The sequence below is a fragment of the Siphateles boraxobius genome, unplaced genomic scaffold, assembly GCF_051911475.1.
Source record: "Siphateles boraxobius isolate OS27281-9 unplaced genomic scaffold, OSU_SipBor_1 7, whole genome shotgun sequence".
NCBI lineage: Eukaryota > Metazoa > Chordata > Actinopteri > Cypriniformes > Leuciscidae > Siphateles > Siphateles boraxobius.
In genome coordinates this window covers 36,253,240-36,269,064 of record NW_027509197.1, presented here as the reverse complement: position 1 = coordinate 36,269,064, position 15,825 = coordinate 36,253,240, and the positions used below count along the sequence as shown (strand labels likewise).

Here is a 15,825-nt window from a genome sequence, read left to right as displayed (position 1 = left end):
CTAAACGGGCGGGATGCGCTACACTCGCGAGTTTTGAATACCACCGCGGAAGCAAGAGCCCCGTCCACCAGGCGCCTGTACTCTCTTAAGTGGGGTGTTTTCTCAAAATGGTGTCATGATGACGGTATAGACCCAACGAACTGCTCTGTGTCGGTTATTCTGCGATTTCTTCAGCACAGGATGGATGAAGGGAGCCTTCCATCCACTCTGAAGGTATATGTGGCCGCTATTGCAGCGTTTCACCCCCATGTTGACGGACAGTCTATCGGCAGACATGACATGGTTCCTCAAGGGAGCTAGGAGATTACGCCCTGCACGGCCGCCTTCGGTGCCGCCGTGAGATTTAGCTTTGGTCTTGGAGGCATTGTCACGACTGCCTTTTGAGCCCTTAGCTTCTATTGCCATTAAGGAGCTTTCGGTTAAAACGGCGCTGCTTCTCGCTCTCGCTTCGGCGAAGCGGGTTGGGGATTTACAGGCTTTCTCTGTAAGTGAAGATTGTTTTCGCTTTGGGCCGGGAAACTGTAATGTAACTCTCAGACCGAGGCCGGGATATGTCCCTAAGTCGCTCAATACCCCGTTCAGAGCACAGATAGTTTCTCTGCCGGCACTGTCTGCTGAGCCATCAAACTCTCAGGGTTCGGATGCTCAGAGTGCTTTTCCAAGTCAGAGCACTTCGGGAATACATTTCTCGCTCGGCTGCTCATCGGGATTCGGACCAGCTGTTTGTGTGCTTTGGCGGGTGCAACAAGGGACGGGGAGTCTCTAAACAGAGGCTTGCTCACTGGATTGTGGACGCTATTGTTTTGGCTTATGATTGCCTGGGGCAGGAATGTCCCCTAAAAGTAACACCAGGTAACTTTTCAACCTTCATAATATATTATAAGTCTCTTGTGATGGTACATCGATTTACAATAGGTTGAATGACACGTCTGCCATAGCCTGACGGGGTCTGTAGCATTTTTAATCGTACTTTTTTAACTTCGGGTTTCGGGTAGTAACCGGCGAACAAAGAGAACTACAAAACTCAACTGCTTTACGGCATATACGTCACTTCCACCACCACCCCCACTTCCTTAAAATCGCAGGGCTGTCAAGTGTCACGCATTGAGCGTGACAGTCACTCATTTCGGTCTTTTGTCACGCTCTCCCGCCACACATTGTATTTCTCACGCTGAAAAACTATTTGTAATATATTTAATATGCCGCAGCGCCCAAAACTCTGGCCGCGCTGCTCTCACTGTGGAACAGGCATGAATTCAAGCGCGTCTCCTCTGGTGTTGTTCGTCTGTTGTTGTTAGCCAATCAGAAAATTGCATTATTGTATCTGGGTAACATTTAACGCAACAACCAATGACACCCCGTAGTCTAGGGTGTTTTTTGTCTGCCTGACTATGTTACGGAAGCTATCTTATCCTCCGTTTATCATCATGAATCAGGTGATGATTATTTGTCTTGCCTCAAGCTATATTGCAAATCGATTTGTAAAATTTGCAGATTTATTTTTGGTAGCTTGATATTATAATATTGACGATATATGGTTATTATCTACCACTCAAACATTGCATTGAAGTATCATATAGATTCAGTAAAAGGGTAACTAATAGACTAGGCTACTATAATGACACTGGCTTGTAAACGTGATCATCGCGATCATTTGTCGTTAGAAAAAAAATAAAACCCATGAAATTATATTCATATGACATGCTGAAATATATGCCACTGTACCTGGGATGAAGACATTTCACACGCGACGCAAGCAGAACACCTGCATGTGACCTCCTCCTACAGTGTTCAGGGCTATCATGGTTGTCAATAAATGCACAATGACAGAGTTTACGACAGTAGTAGAGGACAATACTGTTTCCCAACTGTAGGGGGACCCCGAGAGCAAAAGTTACCTGGTGTTACTTTAACGTCAAGGCTCATTCGACTAGGGCGGTGGCCTCCTCGTGGGCCTGGACTAAAGAGATGTCTATTCAGGATTTATGTCTTGCGGCTGGCTGGTCTTCTCAGAACACGTTTGCCAGATTTTATAAGTTGGATTTGCCCTCTGTAGCGTCTCGAGTGCTTTCGGTGAGTTGATTGTGTACACAGCATTTAGAGCTGCTCTGCGCTTTGCTCATGAGTTGTTCTTTTTTGTTGTTGTATGTTTTTACTGTTGCCACAGTGTTGCGTTGGCCTTCTCTTACTGTTGTTGTTGCCCTGTTGATCGTCAGTACAAACTTTCCCCGGTTATACTGCTCGGGATATGCAAATTTTGGCAGTGTTTTGTAAGCTTGTGATTGGTCCCTTTGGGCCTATCAGAGGTTAGAGGTTCGCTATTGGCCAATCTCAGCCTATCGGAGGCTTGCATACTGGGAGGGCGGTCTTGGGTTTTTGGATCTGTGTCAGTGGTTTGTTTTTGGCTGCCACGCCGGGATTCTATAGACCCCTTTTCAGTTGGTAAACATGGTGACGTTTTTCTGTGGGCGGAGCTTAGGTGGTTGCAGAACGATCCCTCTGGCCGCTTCCCTAACGTTAGTTTGCAAGTTTTGTTAGCTTGTTTTTTAACAATGACTGGAGAAAATCCGATTTTATCTTAATGTGCAAGGTCGCTCACTGTCCAGGACCGCGATTGTTATTTGCAAAACTTAATTTTAACAGACGGAACCAGATTGGCTGACCTGTACACGCTCAGGCAATGGATGGACGATCTGACAGGATTAACGTTAACGCTAGGCTCAGTCCTACACCTATCCGATAGAGAAACCGAGCGTAAAGACATACTGGGGTCATATAAATCTTTAGATGCCTATAACTATGTGATGAATGGTCATGTACAAGACTTGTGTGGTACGATCCGCAGTTCTGCCTAGCCAGAGCCAAGAAGACGTCAATGTAAAGAGTGACATTACGGTGCCCTTTTAATGATGTGAATATTTTCTAGAAATAAAAATTCCAGATACAGCATATTCATTTTTCATTGATTCTTCCATCCAACAACACAACAAGATGACATTTAATAATAATAATAGTAATTTAAGCTCCTTATTATGTAGCCGAATCTGTGCTGGTTTGTATTGGCCGCCTGCAGTTTTCCCTTTGTTTTGCCTCCAGCTAGCGCCGTGACGTAATTGTGATGTCGGCTCGAAATTGGTCTATACTGTTCCCATATACGACATTCGTAATGTTGAAGTTCAGTAGCCTTGATAGGGAACGTCTCCGGTTACTTATGTTACCTCGGTTCCCTGAAAGGCAAGGAACGAGACATTACGCTCGCCGCCGTCTTCGCTATTGATTTAGCGTTTCGTTCGATTCTGAAGGGAAATGACGCTACACTTGCTTTATACTGCTACGAGGTGTCAGTATTTGCATATTCGCGTCAATTTGCCAGCTCTGCTGGCGTTAGCCTATAAGATTTCAGCGGAAGTGAAGGATGAGAGGAGTTCCCATATACGACATTCGTAATGTCTCGTTCCTTGCCTTTCAGGGAACCGAGGTTACATAAGTAACCGGAGAGGTTTTCCAACCACCCTATTTTATTCTATTTTTTATAAGCTGAATACACTGGAGGAGAAATGTGTGAAGCCACATCCTGTACCCTTCTGAAAACTTTTTTTTTTTAAATGTGCTTACCACATTATTAGTTCATCAACACATACTTTATGTCCAAGGTTACATAGTTTTTATTTAAATTTTAGATTTTAATATTATTATTAATGCGAAATAACCACCAATGTTCCAAGGCAGTGGTTTTTTAAAAAAAGATCTTCCTTGTCTTAATTCACACACACTGATAACAGGTGTAATGAAGATAAATATTATATGTGGTACAGAATTAAGAATTAGAGAAGAGTTTGTTTATGCACAAAGACAGAAGTGAACAGAATTTGATTGTGTTTCAAAAGTATCTTTTCCTGTTTCCATTTCTCAAGACTTTATTTATGCAAACAACATTTATGGATGACGTGTCACATGTACAGGTGTCATTTTATCTTGGTTAACACTTCAACAGTCGACATAGCCATAAATAAAAACAGATTATCAGTATTTTAGTGGCATATTCAAGAAATAGCATAACTTTATTTTGTATGTCTGTTTGTGTGTGCATTATGTTGTAATATTTTTGGGTTGTGACCTGTAAAGGAGGGAAATAGCTTGCTTCACTTCTCTCTGTTTTGTTGTCGAAGGGAAGTGGAGACATTAGTGAAGTCATGTCATTGCATGACTCAGAGCAGACTGATTTCTCAACAGAGTTTAATGTTGAAGTGTAAGAACTTTATTTTTTCTGAAACAACTTTATTTATAGATGTGAAGCAGAATCAACACAGTTACTTGCTTTTTACATTATTAGAGTAAGAAGAAAAAAAATAAGTCTAAGTCTAAGTTTAAAATAAGTTTAGGTCTAAGTCAATATTTTTTGTAAAAGAAATTATTACTTTTATTCAGCATGGACACATTAAATTGATTAAAAGTGATATTTAAGACATTTATAATGTAAAAAAATATTTATGTTTCAAATAAATGCTGTTCTTTTGAACTTCAAATATTTACTGTTTTAACTGTATTTTATCAAATAAATGCAGCCTTGGTGAGCATAAGAGGCTTTTGTCAAAAACATAAAAAAATCGTATTGACCCAAAATTGTATACAACACAGGTAAAAATACAGATGGAAAATTATACAAAAAAGACAATCTCTACTTTCATCGGTTATTCTGTTCAGACAGAATCTGAAACCTCTGCAAAGTGTTTTTCACAGATAATTTTTTGATATGAACCCACAGTGTTCAAAGCACAAGCGTGGCAAGTCACCTCAAGCCAAAACAAATTTTTTTATGATCATTATCACCAGGAAATTCCGATAGAAGGAGGATTCACAAACAAGGTGTAGTCTATACCTTGTAAATGAAACTGCTATACTTTAAAAAAAAAAACAGAATTTACTTTACATGGAAGCAAAAGACCATTTTTTTTACTCACCCCTATGATGTTACAAACTCTGTATCTTTCTAACAAGGATAAGTAAATAATGACCTAATTTGCATTTTTGTCTAAACTATTTCTTTAACAGAAGCAAAAGGCTTTGGTACCCTCATAAGAGAACTGTGGTTAACTACAGTGTCACTGACGTGTGCCTGGTGCTCCCAGAGCTATGAACAGATCCCACTCGATATTTCGACAACACGCCTCTCCCCAACAGGCCGTTCTTAAAGAGAAAGGTCAGGAGCTGGTTGCGGAATTTCTTCCCAATGAAGGCGTACAAGATGGGGTTTATCGCACAGTGTCCGAAAGCTATGGCCTCCGTGATATACAAGGCCACGTCTAAGTCGTCCCTCAGCTTGCACGTTTCCGTCACTCTGCCGGCTCGCATCAGGTTGTCTATGAGCTCTGTGATGTTATTGGGCAACCAGCAGACGATAAAAGCCAGTACGACGCTCAAGATGACCCGCATGGCCTTCTGCTTTTGGGTGTTGCGCGAGCGGCAGAGCGTGCACACGGTGAAACCGTAGCAGAACAGCATCACGGCAAGCGGGAGGAAGAATCCCAAAGTGTGGTGGAGAATCCGTAGGCTCAACCTCCAGTTTTCCATGCTTTCCACCGTCACATTGTCATGACACTCAGTGTACTCAGTGGCATGAGGCATGAAGGCATCGCGATTCAACATAACGGGAACGGACAAGAGAATGGCGCACAGCCACACCAACGCACACACTATGCCAACCAGATGGCGTTTTTGGTTGAGGAATTGGGTTGCTTTCACGATGGCCAGGTAGCGATCAACACTAATGCATGCCAGCAGGAAGACGCAGCAGTAAAATGTAGCTTCCTGTATGCCTGATAGCAATTTGCACATAACGGTGCCAAACACCCAGTCGCCAGCGTGACGGTATGCAGCCCAGAACGGTAGAGTCAAAGAAAAGAGCAGGTCGGCTACGGCCAGGTGCATCAGGTAAACGTCAGTAGATGTCCTGCGGTTCTCCATGCAAAACACCACGAATATCACCACGGTGTTGCCCAGCACGCTCAGACAGAAGACGATGATGTAGACTAGGACGAAAGCCGTGTGGTTCAGATGCTCAAAGTTGTTCGGGCAGGGAGTCATGAATAATATGTAATCTGGAGTAGTGACATCCATGTTTAAAGAGTTTGGCTGCCAACTGCAGGGGACGAAAGGTTTATTAGGACCAGCATTTTCAGATTGAGAAGTGTACAAAATATTTTTCACTACCAATCAAAAGTTATACTGATATTAAAAGATATACTGTAGAGTATGTGTGAGTCACTGTATGTTATTTATTAAATGTAAACTATTTATTTTGAATGGCTTAAATTAAACAGTTTTCATACGCATAGTTTTCTAGCCGAATTAAGCTTGTTAATGAACTTTTATTAAACTAATCCGAATCAACACTGAGCTGGATAATGACACCATTATGTTCAGAAGAGGTCCTTTATAGTTGAATTGAGTTTGCTTCATAACTAACGGACTTTGCAGTAATCACACAGTTATTGAACTAAACTGAGCCGAATACTGCCACTATAGACCTTATTCACAGCAGTGCCATCTTTTATTTTTAACGAGAACGAAAGCGAGGCTGTGAGGGATAGACAGACATCTCTTCATGGGTTGTACTGTTATTTAAAGCGTTTTTGGATCATTCTGCTTACAAAACACTGCAAACATGTCTTTCCAAGAAATTTCAGTAGACAAAAAACTCAAAACCACATGAGTTGCGGCATTTATGTTGATTTTACAGCAGATGCCATTGAAAAGATGGTAAGTCTATCCCTCACACAGCCTCTCTTTTAAATGTCATGGCGCTGCTCTGAATAAGGTCTGTTGTCTTTTAGAGCTGATTTACAGCTGAGATTGTGGAATTTAATTCACAATATTAATTGTTATTTTCTTGTTTCTTAAACAATCTGTATTATACGCAATATAAACATATTTTGACTTGACTAATTATTCTTATAATAAGGAGTATGTATAAACGTTTGACTGTAATATTGTATACTTAAATGCATAAATCTAAAAGTATACTTCGACAATTCAAAGGAAATATTTCACTGTAAGTCATACTGATACATCCATTAATCTTTAACCCAATTAAAAACTAAACAAACACTTAATATTTGTATTCTCTTACCGTTTTATCTCTGTGATTTTACTGAGGTTTTTCTGGCTGATAATCTTGGGTTTAGGGATCATTCAGTGGATATTCTCAGCAAGGCCTACTTACTGACTGATTTCTTACAGTTTTCTGAGAATGACAGGTTTGAAAACAACTGATTATTTCTACCACGTCCCTTTCCTTCCTGCATGAATAATCAAAAAAAAAAAATCAAAAAAAAAATTGTGAGCAGATAGTATCAGTAGCTACCACAGTTTCACAAGAAAGACAACAAAAAAACACCTTTAAACCTGTTCATGTATAAGCAAATAGTGATAGACAGCAGGTCATACTTTTAGGTCACACTGGCTTGCTTTTGTGTGATATAAAAAAATACACATACACACTATACACACTATAGCCACTAAAGCGTTAATAGTTATTTTCAAGTACTGACCATGAATCTCTGGCAGATCTGCCCACAATGAAATCTCATTGGTCGAAAATGACACATAGCTGTATAGTGGTTCAGACTTGTGAACAAACTGCACTTCAGGTTCGCTTCAGGTATAGGAAATAGGAAAAACAAAAAGTAGCTTTGAAATGATACAAACCCCTTATCAAGACTTTAGATATACAAAGAAGGTTTTCTTTACACTTCTTTAAAAAAAAAATGTTTGAATGTATTTTATTAAGAACAAAACATCATTTACATACGAGTACATATAGCCATACATCTCATGTGGGAATTTTTTTTTTTTACCACAGAATAGCTTATAACGATATTAGCATCGTCCTGGTTGATATCACAGTTCAGCTCACGTAGCACGGCGTCCGTGGTTCGACTGGTAGAGACTGTTTTCCAAAGATGGCTCCTGCTTGTATACGTGAAGTGTAATGTCTTTATAAAGTATCTCCTCATTAAACTGTCTGTACACTTACAAAGTTCCCAATGCTTCGGTTTGCAGGTAGAGACCCTCATTATGCTACAGTGTTAGTGTGGGGCTATTTTGAGCCTTGTTACTCAAACTCAGTATGTGCCATCAGCACCATGCCCTGTAGGTACTCAAAAAACTTTGAGACAGCGCCACCTTTCGGTCAAAAGTTATAATAAAATTTGTAATGACACTGGTATTAATAGATTCCTTGGGTTATGCCGAAAACATAGATACCAATTTTGCCATAGTCAGCCAAACTTCCTGTTCGCCATCTTTATTTTCATAAAATACCATAAAGAACCTATTTCAGTCAGGACCACTTTCGTCAAATACGATTGACAATTGACGACAAATGACGATTGACAGCATACACTTTGGATTGGCGGTATGGTTCTGTTCTGGGCAAGAACTCCCTGCACATCCATGCAGCCTATAGCATGAATAAGGGCAATAAACCCCCTTAGGGTAAACAGAACAGAACCAACATGAATGCATGCAATATCGTTAATTCAAGATTTTAAAGTACAACATAATTCGAGAATTTATTCTGATTCAAGGGGAAAACCAAATCCTGGCTGACGAGAGGAGGAGCTGGGGATGGAGGAGGGTAATTCGCTCCTGAGAAACGTGATTGCTGCTGATAATACTGAAGGAGCTTATATATGTATACAGTGATAGGCGTCATATTCCTATAGGTAGACGTGGATCAGCTGACTCTCAGCTGATCCACGTCTACCTATAGGAATATGACGAGCTTGACTAACGTGACCTGCCAGAACTAACGCGATGCTTGATTTTTTCAAACTTCTCCTAGACCGTTTGTCCGATTTTCACCAAAACTGAATCGTATCATCTCCAGGCCGTGCTGAGTAAAAGTTATGGATTTCGTGTCGATAGACGAAACCGTTTTCTTATACCGCAGCAGCAAAGTTGACTTTTCAGGCTTTATATCTGCAATTCCTTGACATATTGACACCAAACTTTGTATGTGTCATTGTCCCTTCACTCTGACCACATCACATCGATTTCGTAACTGTGCCACCTATTGGTCAAAAGTGATAAACCATCATCTTATAAGTTACTGTACGTATATATGATTTTTAATAATGTCTTTAATTGCTCCTTGCTGCCGTTGGTCTGCCACTCCCAGCCATGTTGGCATCTCTTATCGTCTTACGCTTGGCCCCGATAATTGCTGCTTGCAGCTATATTTTTCATTGCTTTTAAGTTTTTACTTTTGGATATTGTTTGTAAATATATTTTAACATCAATTTTAAATTGTTCAAAATGTGCCATTTTTTCATTCCATTTGACTTTATGAATAGTAACTGGCAAATAATTTTTTATCAACATCTAATGAAAAACATTTTATATACAAAGGTGCACTTATGAATGGTAGAAAGTGCAACACGCAATATGTCTGAATAAGTCCCACCTTCTTAAGAAAAAAGCCAATCGACAATTGGGAAAGTCATTGTGTCATTGCAGCTGCCCTTAGAAGCTTGATTTGCTGTCACTGGATTTGTCCGAAATCGCATACTCTGTTGAGTTGGTACTTATTTTGAATAAGTACTTTGCTACCACTAAAAAAGTACATTCTTTACAGTACGAATGTGTGTAGTTTGAATGTAATCTGGGCGTACTACATTCGACATGTTGTCATTATCACGTGACCAGCATCATTTGCGTCGCCTCACTGCCATCCTCTCCTGTGGCCTCATGGGATAGTAAAGTGTCCATAGTATGCACACTTCAGAATCGTGCTGCAAGAAGTAGGTCATCCGGGTACTTTTTGCCTTCTATGATTAGCCTACTGTGAATTCAGACATACTTCTTTTGTCAGATTTCATTGGTGATTTCAAATGACATTTAATCGGAAGTTTGGTGGATAGCTTTGGTGAATTTGATGTTTCCCCAATCAAAGAGATAGGAGTTGTACTTGCACGACTGAATGATGGCCGCTGAGCGAAATGACTTGCCTTTAAGGGAATTTGGTTGTACCGTTTTAGAGAAGCGGAATTATTTCTTTGGGATGTACAAATCATAGCAGTTTCTAGAGTGATTATGTCCATTCACTACTAAAATTGTCGCACTAGTGACGCTTTCTAATCGGAGCAGGGTTATTAAAACAATGATAAAATTATGTTAAAATAAAATAACATTTAATAACCAAATGAATTTATCTTAAAATAAATTAACCAGAATGGATGCATGTTTCCATAGTCAACTAGTATTTTCAAACGGTTGAATGATATGCTTTCCCACAGCGGGTGATATGCTTTGTGATAAAAAGAAAGGCTGATTTTGTTGATTTTGAAAATGATTTCAAGTTTATCTAGTGAATTGATTTTCAACCAGGGCCTCCCAAATGGGCCTCAAGATGATTTAAAATTATTTAAAAAAAAGAAAATAAGATATATCTTATTTTAATTCACCCCAACTGTTTGTTTTCTATGAAGAAACAGTTTATTAAGAACTTGTGCAAATTTTGAAAAAAAAAAATAATAATTAGAATTTGTAGACAATTGGAGTCAAAAAGAATGAGAAGCAATGATCTAGTAAACTTTGCCAATCGTAATGTCTAACTTGGACAAGTGGCTTGCTTTTTAAAGATGCTACATAAAAACCGTACTAAAACATGTTCACCACAGACTCTAGGCTTGAGTTCTATCTGTCAATCAATGCACATCTTGTTTGCGCTCTGTTGTGCTCAAGAATCGACAAGTGACAAACCGAGATTATAGGTAATCAATTCACTGATTATGTGACTCCAATATGTGTTCCACTGTAAAAAATTACATGATTAATAAGTTATGACAACTTTATGTTTTTACATTGATTTTACCTATCAAAATAAGTTTATAAGTGAAAAAATAATTTTCAACTTTTTTAAATTTGAAGCTATACAAGATTCAACTCATTTTTTAAGTCAGTTTAAGTTGAAATGACGTAAACATCCAAGGTGATTGTACATAAAATTTTAAGGCAGCAACTCTTTTTTTACAGTGTGGAAGTAGTTTTGACTTCTGCTTTTAAAAACTGTAACTAATAAAACCATATCTAAAAGTAACTACAAATAAAGTCACATGTTTGTACCATATGACGGTTTGAACATTGTCACATATCTCATGACACAAAACACAGACGTGACCTTAACAGCCACTTTTGAGACATTATCTCAAAATAAACCCCTAATTAAGTATGTGATGGGCGTTTCTGAGTTTATTGTGCAACATGAACGGGCTGACGGTATATTAAAGGACATGAGAGTGTTCATAGCATTTTTATTTTATTATTTAAAATTATTTATTATTAACTTACAAATGAGCATAAGAAAAACAAACAGTACATCCATTTTAAGTCCTAGAGAGGTTTTGTGATTGCATTAATTTAAGGCTGATAAACCAACACACTATACTAGACACTTAGTACAATAATATAATATAATACCCCTCCAGAATGCCCTGAGTCAAATTAAGTATTCTGTACAATTATGTACATTATGCATTATGAAAAGAAGTATAATGTATTTTGATCAAGTGCATTTTGGACTATAATCTCATAAATAAAAAGCATCTTGCTTACTGACCACATACTGTACAGACCAGCTGCCTTGAGAAAAACATGACTATGAAAAGCTTTTGCATGTTGTGCTGTAATTAATGTCGCTAACATCAACCTCTCTCCAAACCCTTGGCCAAGCATTATGCAATACATGTGTTTGTTTACTGGCAAATCAAGTTAAAAGAGTTCATCACCATGATATTGTGCTTTCTCATGGCTCGGGTATGTCTTCCATGTAAATCAATGGGTTTCTTCACTTGCGCTATCATCCTCCAGGCAGTTTAGCACTTCCGGTTCCATCGTCCCAAAGTCAAACAGGTTTTTTGAATGGGTTTTTAATTAAAAGCCTGAAATAAGGTCTGTGGTGAACACAAGCTCAAGATATTTTCACGTTTCAATCTTTGACACAAAATACATCAGTAAAAGCCAACTTGTGATTTTTTTAAAGCTTTTACTTGTCTTGATAATGGCGGTTGCTAACAAGTGTCTAAATGAGACTATAACGATTGTCGGGGACATTAAAGGGTTACCTTTAACGAAAAATAATGTAAAAAATGAAAATGATGTCATTAATTACTCACACTCATGTTCCAAGCCCATAAAACTTTCGTTCATCTTTCATTCATCAACCTGTAACACTTTTGTTCATCTTCAGATTGAATTTAGGCTTTTATTCACAGATAAACATTCATCAACTCACACATCAGTTGTGGTAGATGGAAACTCAAGCATGTTCGCTTGACGTGCGAGAACCAATGAGGTTCATTCTCGTGTTACGCAGTACGTTTGAGCTTTAGCAAGAACCAATGAGCTTCTGTTTGTGTTCGCTGATCAGTGTTTATATGTGAATAAAAGTCCTAAAGCGTAACCTTAGAGAGTTGTCGGAAGCTGAATGGTGGTGGCGTTTAAGTCATGTGACCATGGTGTAGTTCATTTATAGCCTAACTTTAGCTTTTCACTTCTGCTGATTATTTGTGTTTCAGAATTCATAAAAGTTGATTTAATATGTGAAGAGTATCATGATAAACAAAGGGTGTATGAATCATAAATGTTGTTGGCCACAAAGCTTATTTTCTGTAATCATCCAACAGCCCAAAGGGAAAAAATCCTATTGGGTTTTTTTCTACAAAAATATGTCACCACTTCTATTCTCACCGGATCATGGATTTTGCTCTTTCTGACCAATAGATGGAGCCAATGCATCATGGCAATTAGCCTCTAGAACCGGGGTCTCCAATCCTGCTCCTGGAGGGCCACTTTCCTGGAGAGTTTAGTTCCAGCACCACTACCTGGAAGTTTCTAGAAGTCCTAAAAACCTTCATTATCGGGTTCAGATGTTTTGAATTAGAGCTAAAACTACAATTTGACGGAAAGTAGCCCTTCAGGAACATAATATAACACCCCTGCTCTACAACACAGTGTTGTTGTATTTCAAGCAAACATGGAAAGGTGCACAAAGTGTCTTGCAATTCACATACATTGATGTCCATTGCCTGGCAGTAGCTCACAAGAAGCTGGAAGTGGCTTCTGAGGTCAGAGAGGAGGACCTACTAGATCTAGAGACCCGAACCAGAAGTCCATTTCTATAGAGCAACTGCAGAAACCTTCTTCTGAACTTCTCTCCCACAAAGCCGTACAGCACTGGGTTCACGCAGCAATGCAGAAGCCCAAAGTTTTGGGTCGCGAACATGGCGATGTCCACTGATGTCCGTGTGAAACAGCTGAAGTGAATCACTTTGGCCCTCATGAGGGTGTCAACGATCGTGGAAATATGGAAGGGGGTCCAGCACAGAAGAAAAACCACGACCACGGCTACGATCACCTTCATGGCCTTGTGCTTCTGGAAACCGCTTGTACGCAAGAGCCGTGCCACTGTCACGCTGTAGCAGATCAACATGACCATCAGAGGGAGAAGGAAACCCAGCAGATGCTTCATGATACGTGTGGCCAATTGCCACTCGCTGGCGTGGTCCGTCTCGAAGCGTTCTGCACAAATAGTCCTATTCAAAAATTTGTCATAAAATGCCTCATTGTAGAATGATGGCAAGGACAGCACAAAGCCCAAAACCCACACCAATCCGCAGGTGACCCCACTGCACAGTCTCCTCTGAGCCTTCCTGGACTCCATAGCCCGTACGATGACCAAGTAGCGGTCCACGCTGATGCACACCAAAAACAAGATGCTGGTGTAGAAGTTCACTTCCTTCACCAGGCAAACCAACTTGCATAAAAAATCACCAAACACCCAACTTTGGATCACGGAAACTGCCGAAAAGGGCAGAATAAGAGCCAGTAACGTGTCGGCAAGCATCAGATTGAATAGGTAAACATCTGAAGCAGAAAGCGAGCGTCTATTAGAGCCGATGACCCAGCCTACGATCAGATTCCCGGGAATAGCCACCAGAAAGATGAGCATGTAGAAGACACAGAATGAAATGTTGATGGCATCCGCCATATTGATGGAGGAGCAGAGCAGCGTTTCCTCATTCAGAACAAATTCAGTGTCGTTCTGGTATTCTGTATAGTTGAATTCTTCATTGTAGAATTCACTGAAGTCATCAATATTCATCATATGACGAGAGATGTTCTGATCTGTAGAGAAGAACAAATAGAAAAGCAATGTGTTATTAATAAATTCAAAATAAAAAAAACATTTCCGGCAAGAAATACAGTTTAGTATGTTAACTCTGTTTGTATCAAATACAAATCAAATTAAGAAAAAAAAAACTTCATACATTCATAAATTTTTTTCTTTATCAGTTTTTATTAATGAAATTCACTATAAAAGTTTTTTTTTTTATTTCTCATGTCTAAAAAAGAATCAAAAAGTAAAAGGCAAGAACAAACATATAAACTATCAAACAAATAATAATAAAAAAAACAATACATGAATTAATTGATATTCTAACTGAGTTTTGGTGGGCAGTTGACATTTAAAAAGTTTTTCTGCAATGTGACATGCTATCTTAATTTTACTGTTATTATTAAAACTATTACTATTTCAAATTTAGGTCCATTGCATGCTGTATATTAACTAATCTTAATTGAATGTCTACATGGAAATATACTAGTACAATTTATTTTTTCACACAGCAGGACTATTTAAAATTAATGAACGATGGCAAAAGATGATTAAAAATGTTTAGGGAAAGCTGAAATGGTCCCATAGGCCTATAGATTCATATAAATTTTAACTTAAAATCTGTTTTTAAATAAACATTTTAAGTGTCAATGACTTAAAAAATTTTGATAATCATATTTTCAATTGGTTGACTTCTAAATGAATGATAAAATTAAGATATGGGACTTACCAATCATCATAACTTCTTTTTTTCGGTCAAGCTGTACGTGAGAATCCACGGGATAAAGACTTGTGTGCTGAAGGTTCCTTTATACTCTTTGAAGGGATGTCGATATATCCTGTTTGCCTAAGTCCTAAACGTTAAAGTGCACCATCTCAACTAAGATGCTCCAATTCTTCTCAAAAACGTATTCACGGTACTCATGACATATCTGGAAAAATATTTCCCCTTTTCACTGGAGACAAGCAGATCTCACATTTATGTTTCCAATACCTGAATGGGATACAGAAGATTGGGATGTTTGGTGATGTTGCTTTTATGTGACTACAAGAAAGCAGAAGATAAGAGATGTTTGCTGGGGGAATTTGAGACATCCGAATGGTCACAAGATCCTCACTCGTGTTCAATCTGACATAAACATGATCAAAACACCAAAAGTGAAACTAAGAATCATGTGGACTAAAATCATAATATTTATGATACAAAGTCATGAGGCCATTTAATAAGAATTCTGAAACCCAGTTTTAAATCATTATTTTGGTTGTGGATATTAATAGGAACATTAATGGGTTCCTTTCTACATATACATGACCTTCTTAAAATTGTTACATTTAAATATATTCTATGATACATGTGCATTGCAAAAAAGAAAAGAAAAGAAAAACTGATGAAAAAAATTAATTTCATTTTAAGAGAAATCTAACTAGGAAATCAAACACATTTAAACTAACAAAACATTTCATTATTTGTTACATATTGTGTGACTGTAAAAAGACAAGAGTATAACCTTTTTGAATTTTAAATGAATCACTATGTTATTTGATACAATGACAAGGATTTATCTGTGGTCAAAGAACACCACCTTTCGATAACTCGCACCCACAAACGTTTTGGGAGTTGAGCGCGCCTGTTTTCAGCACAAAGAACA

General features: G+C 38.5%; 2 protein-coding genes across 2 annotated transcripts; both read right to left on the bottom strand.

Moving 5' to 3' along the window:
• Nucleotides 1–4,235: 4,235 nt before the first annotated feature.
• cxcr2 (chemokine (C-X-C motif) receptor 2) lies at nt 4,236–7,295 on the bottom strand. The gene is made up of 2 exons (XM_077216794.1): nt 7,130–7,295; nt 4,236–6,139 (listed from the first exon to the last, which is right to left on the bottom strand). Exons 1-2 carry the CDS (start codon nt 7,189–7,191, stop codon nt 5,095–5,097), a joined length of 1,107 nt encoding a protein of 368 aa, XP_077072909.1. The 5' UTR covers nt 7,192–7,295; the 3' UTR covers nt 4,236–5,094.
• Nucleotides 7,296–11,302: 4,007 nt separating this feature from the next.
• cxcr1 (chemokine (C-X-C motif) receptor 1) lies at nt 11,303–14,984 on the bottom strand. Its single transcript, XM_077215357.1, has 2 exons — nt 14,907–14,984; nt 11,303–14,187 (listed from the first exon to the last, which is right to left on the bottom strand). The coding sequence occupies exons 1-2, from the start codon at nt 14,914–14,916 to the stop codon at nt 13,100–13,102; spliced, it is 1,098 nt and encodes a 365-aa protein (XP_077071472.1). The 5' UTR covers nt 14,917–14,984; the 3' UTR covers nt 11,303–13,099.
• Between the last annotated feature and the right edge of the window lie 841 nt (nt 14,985–15,825).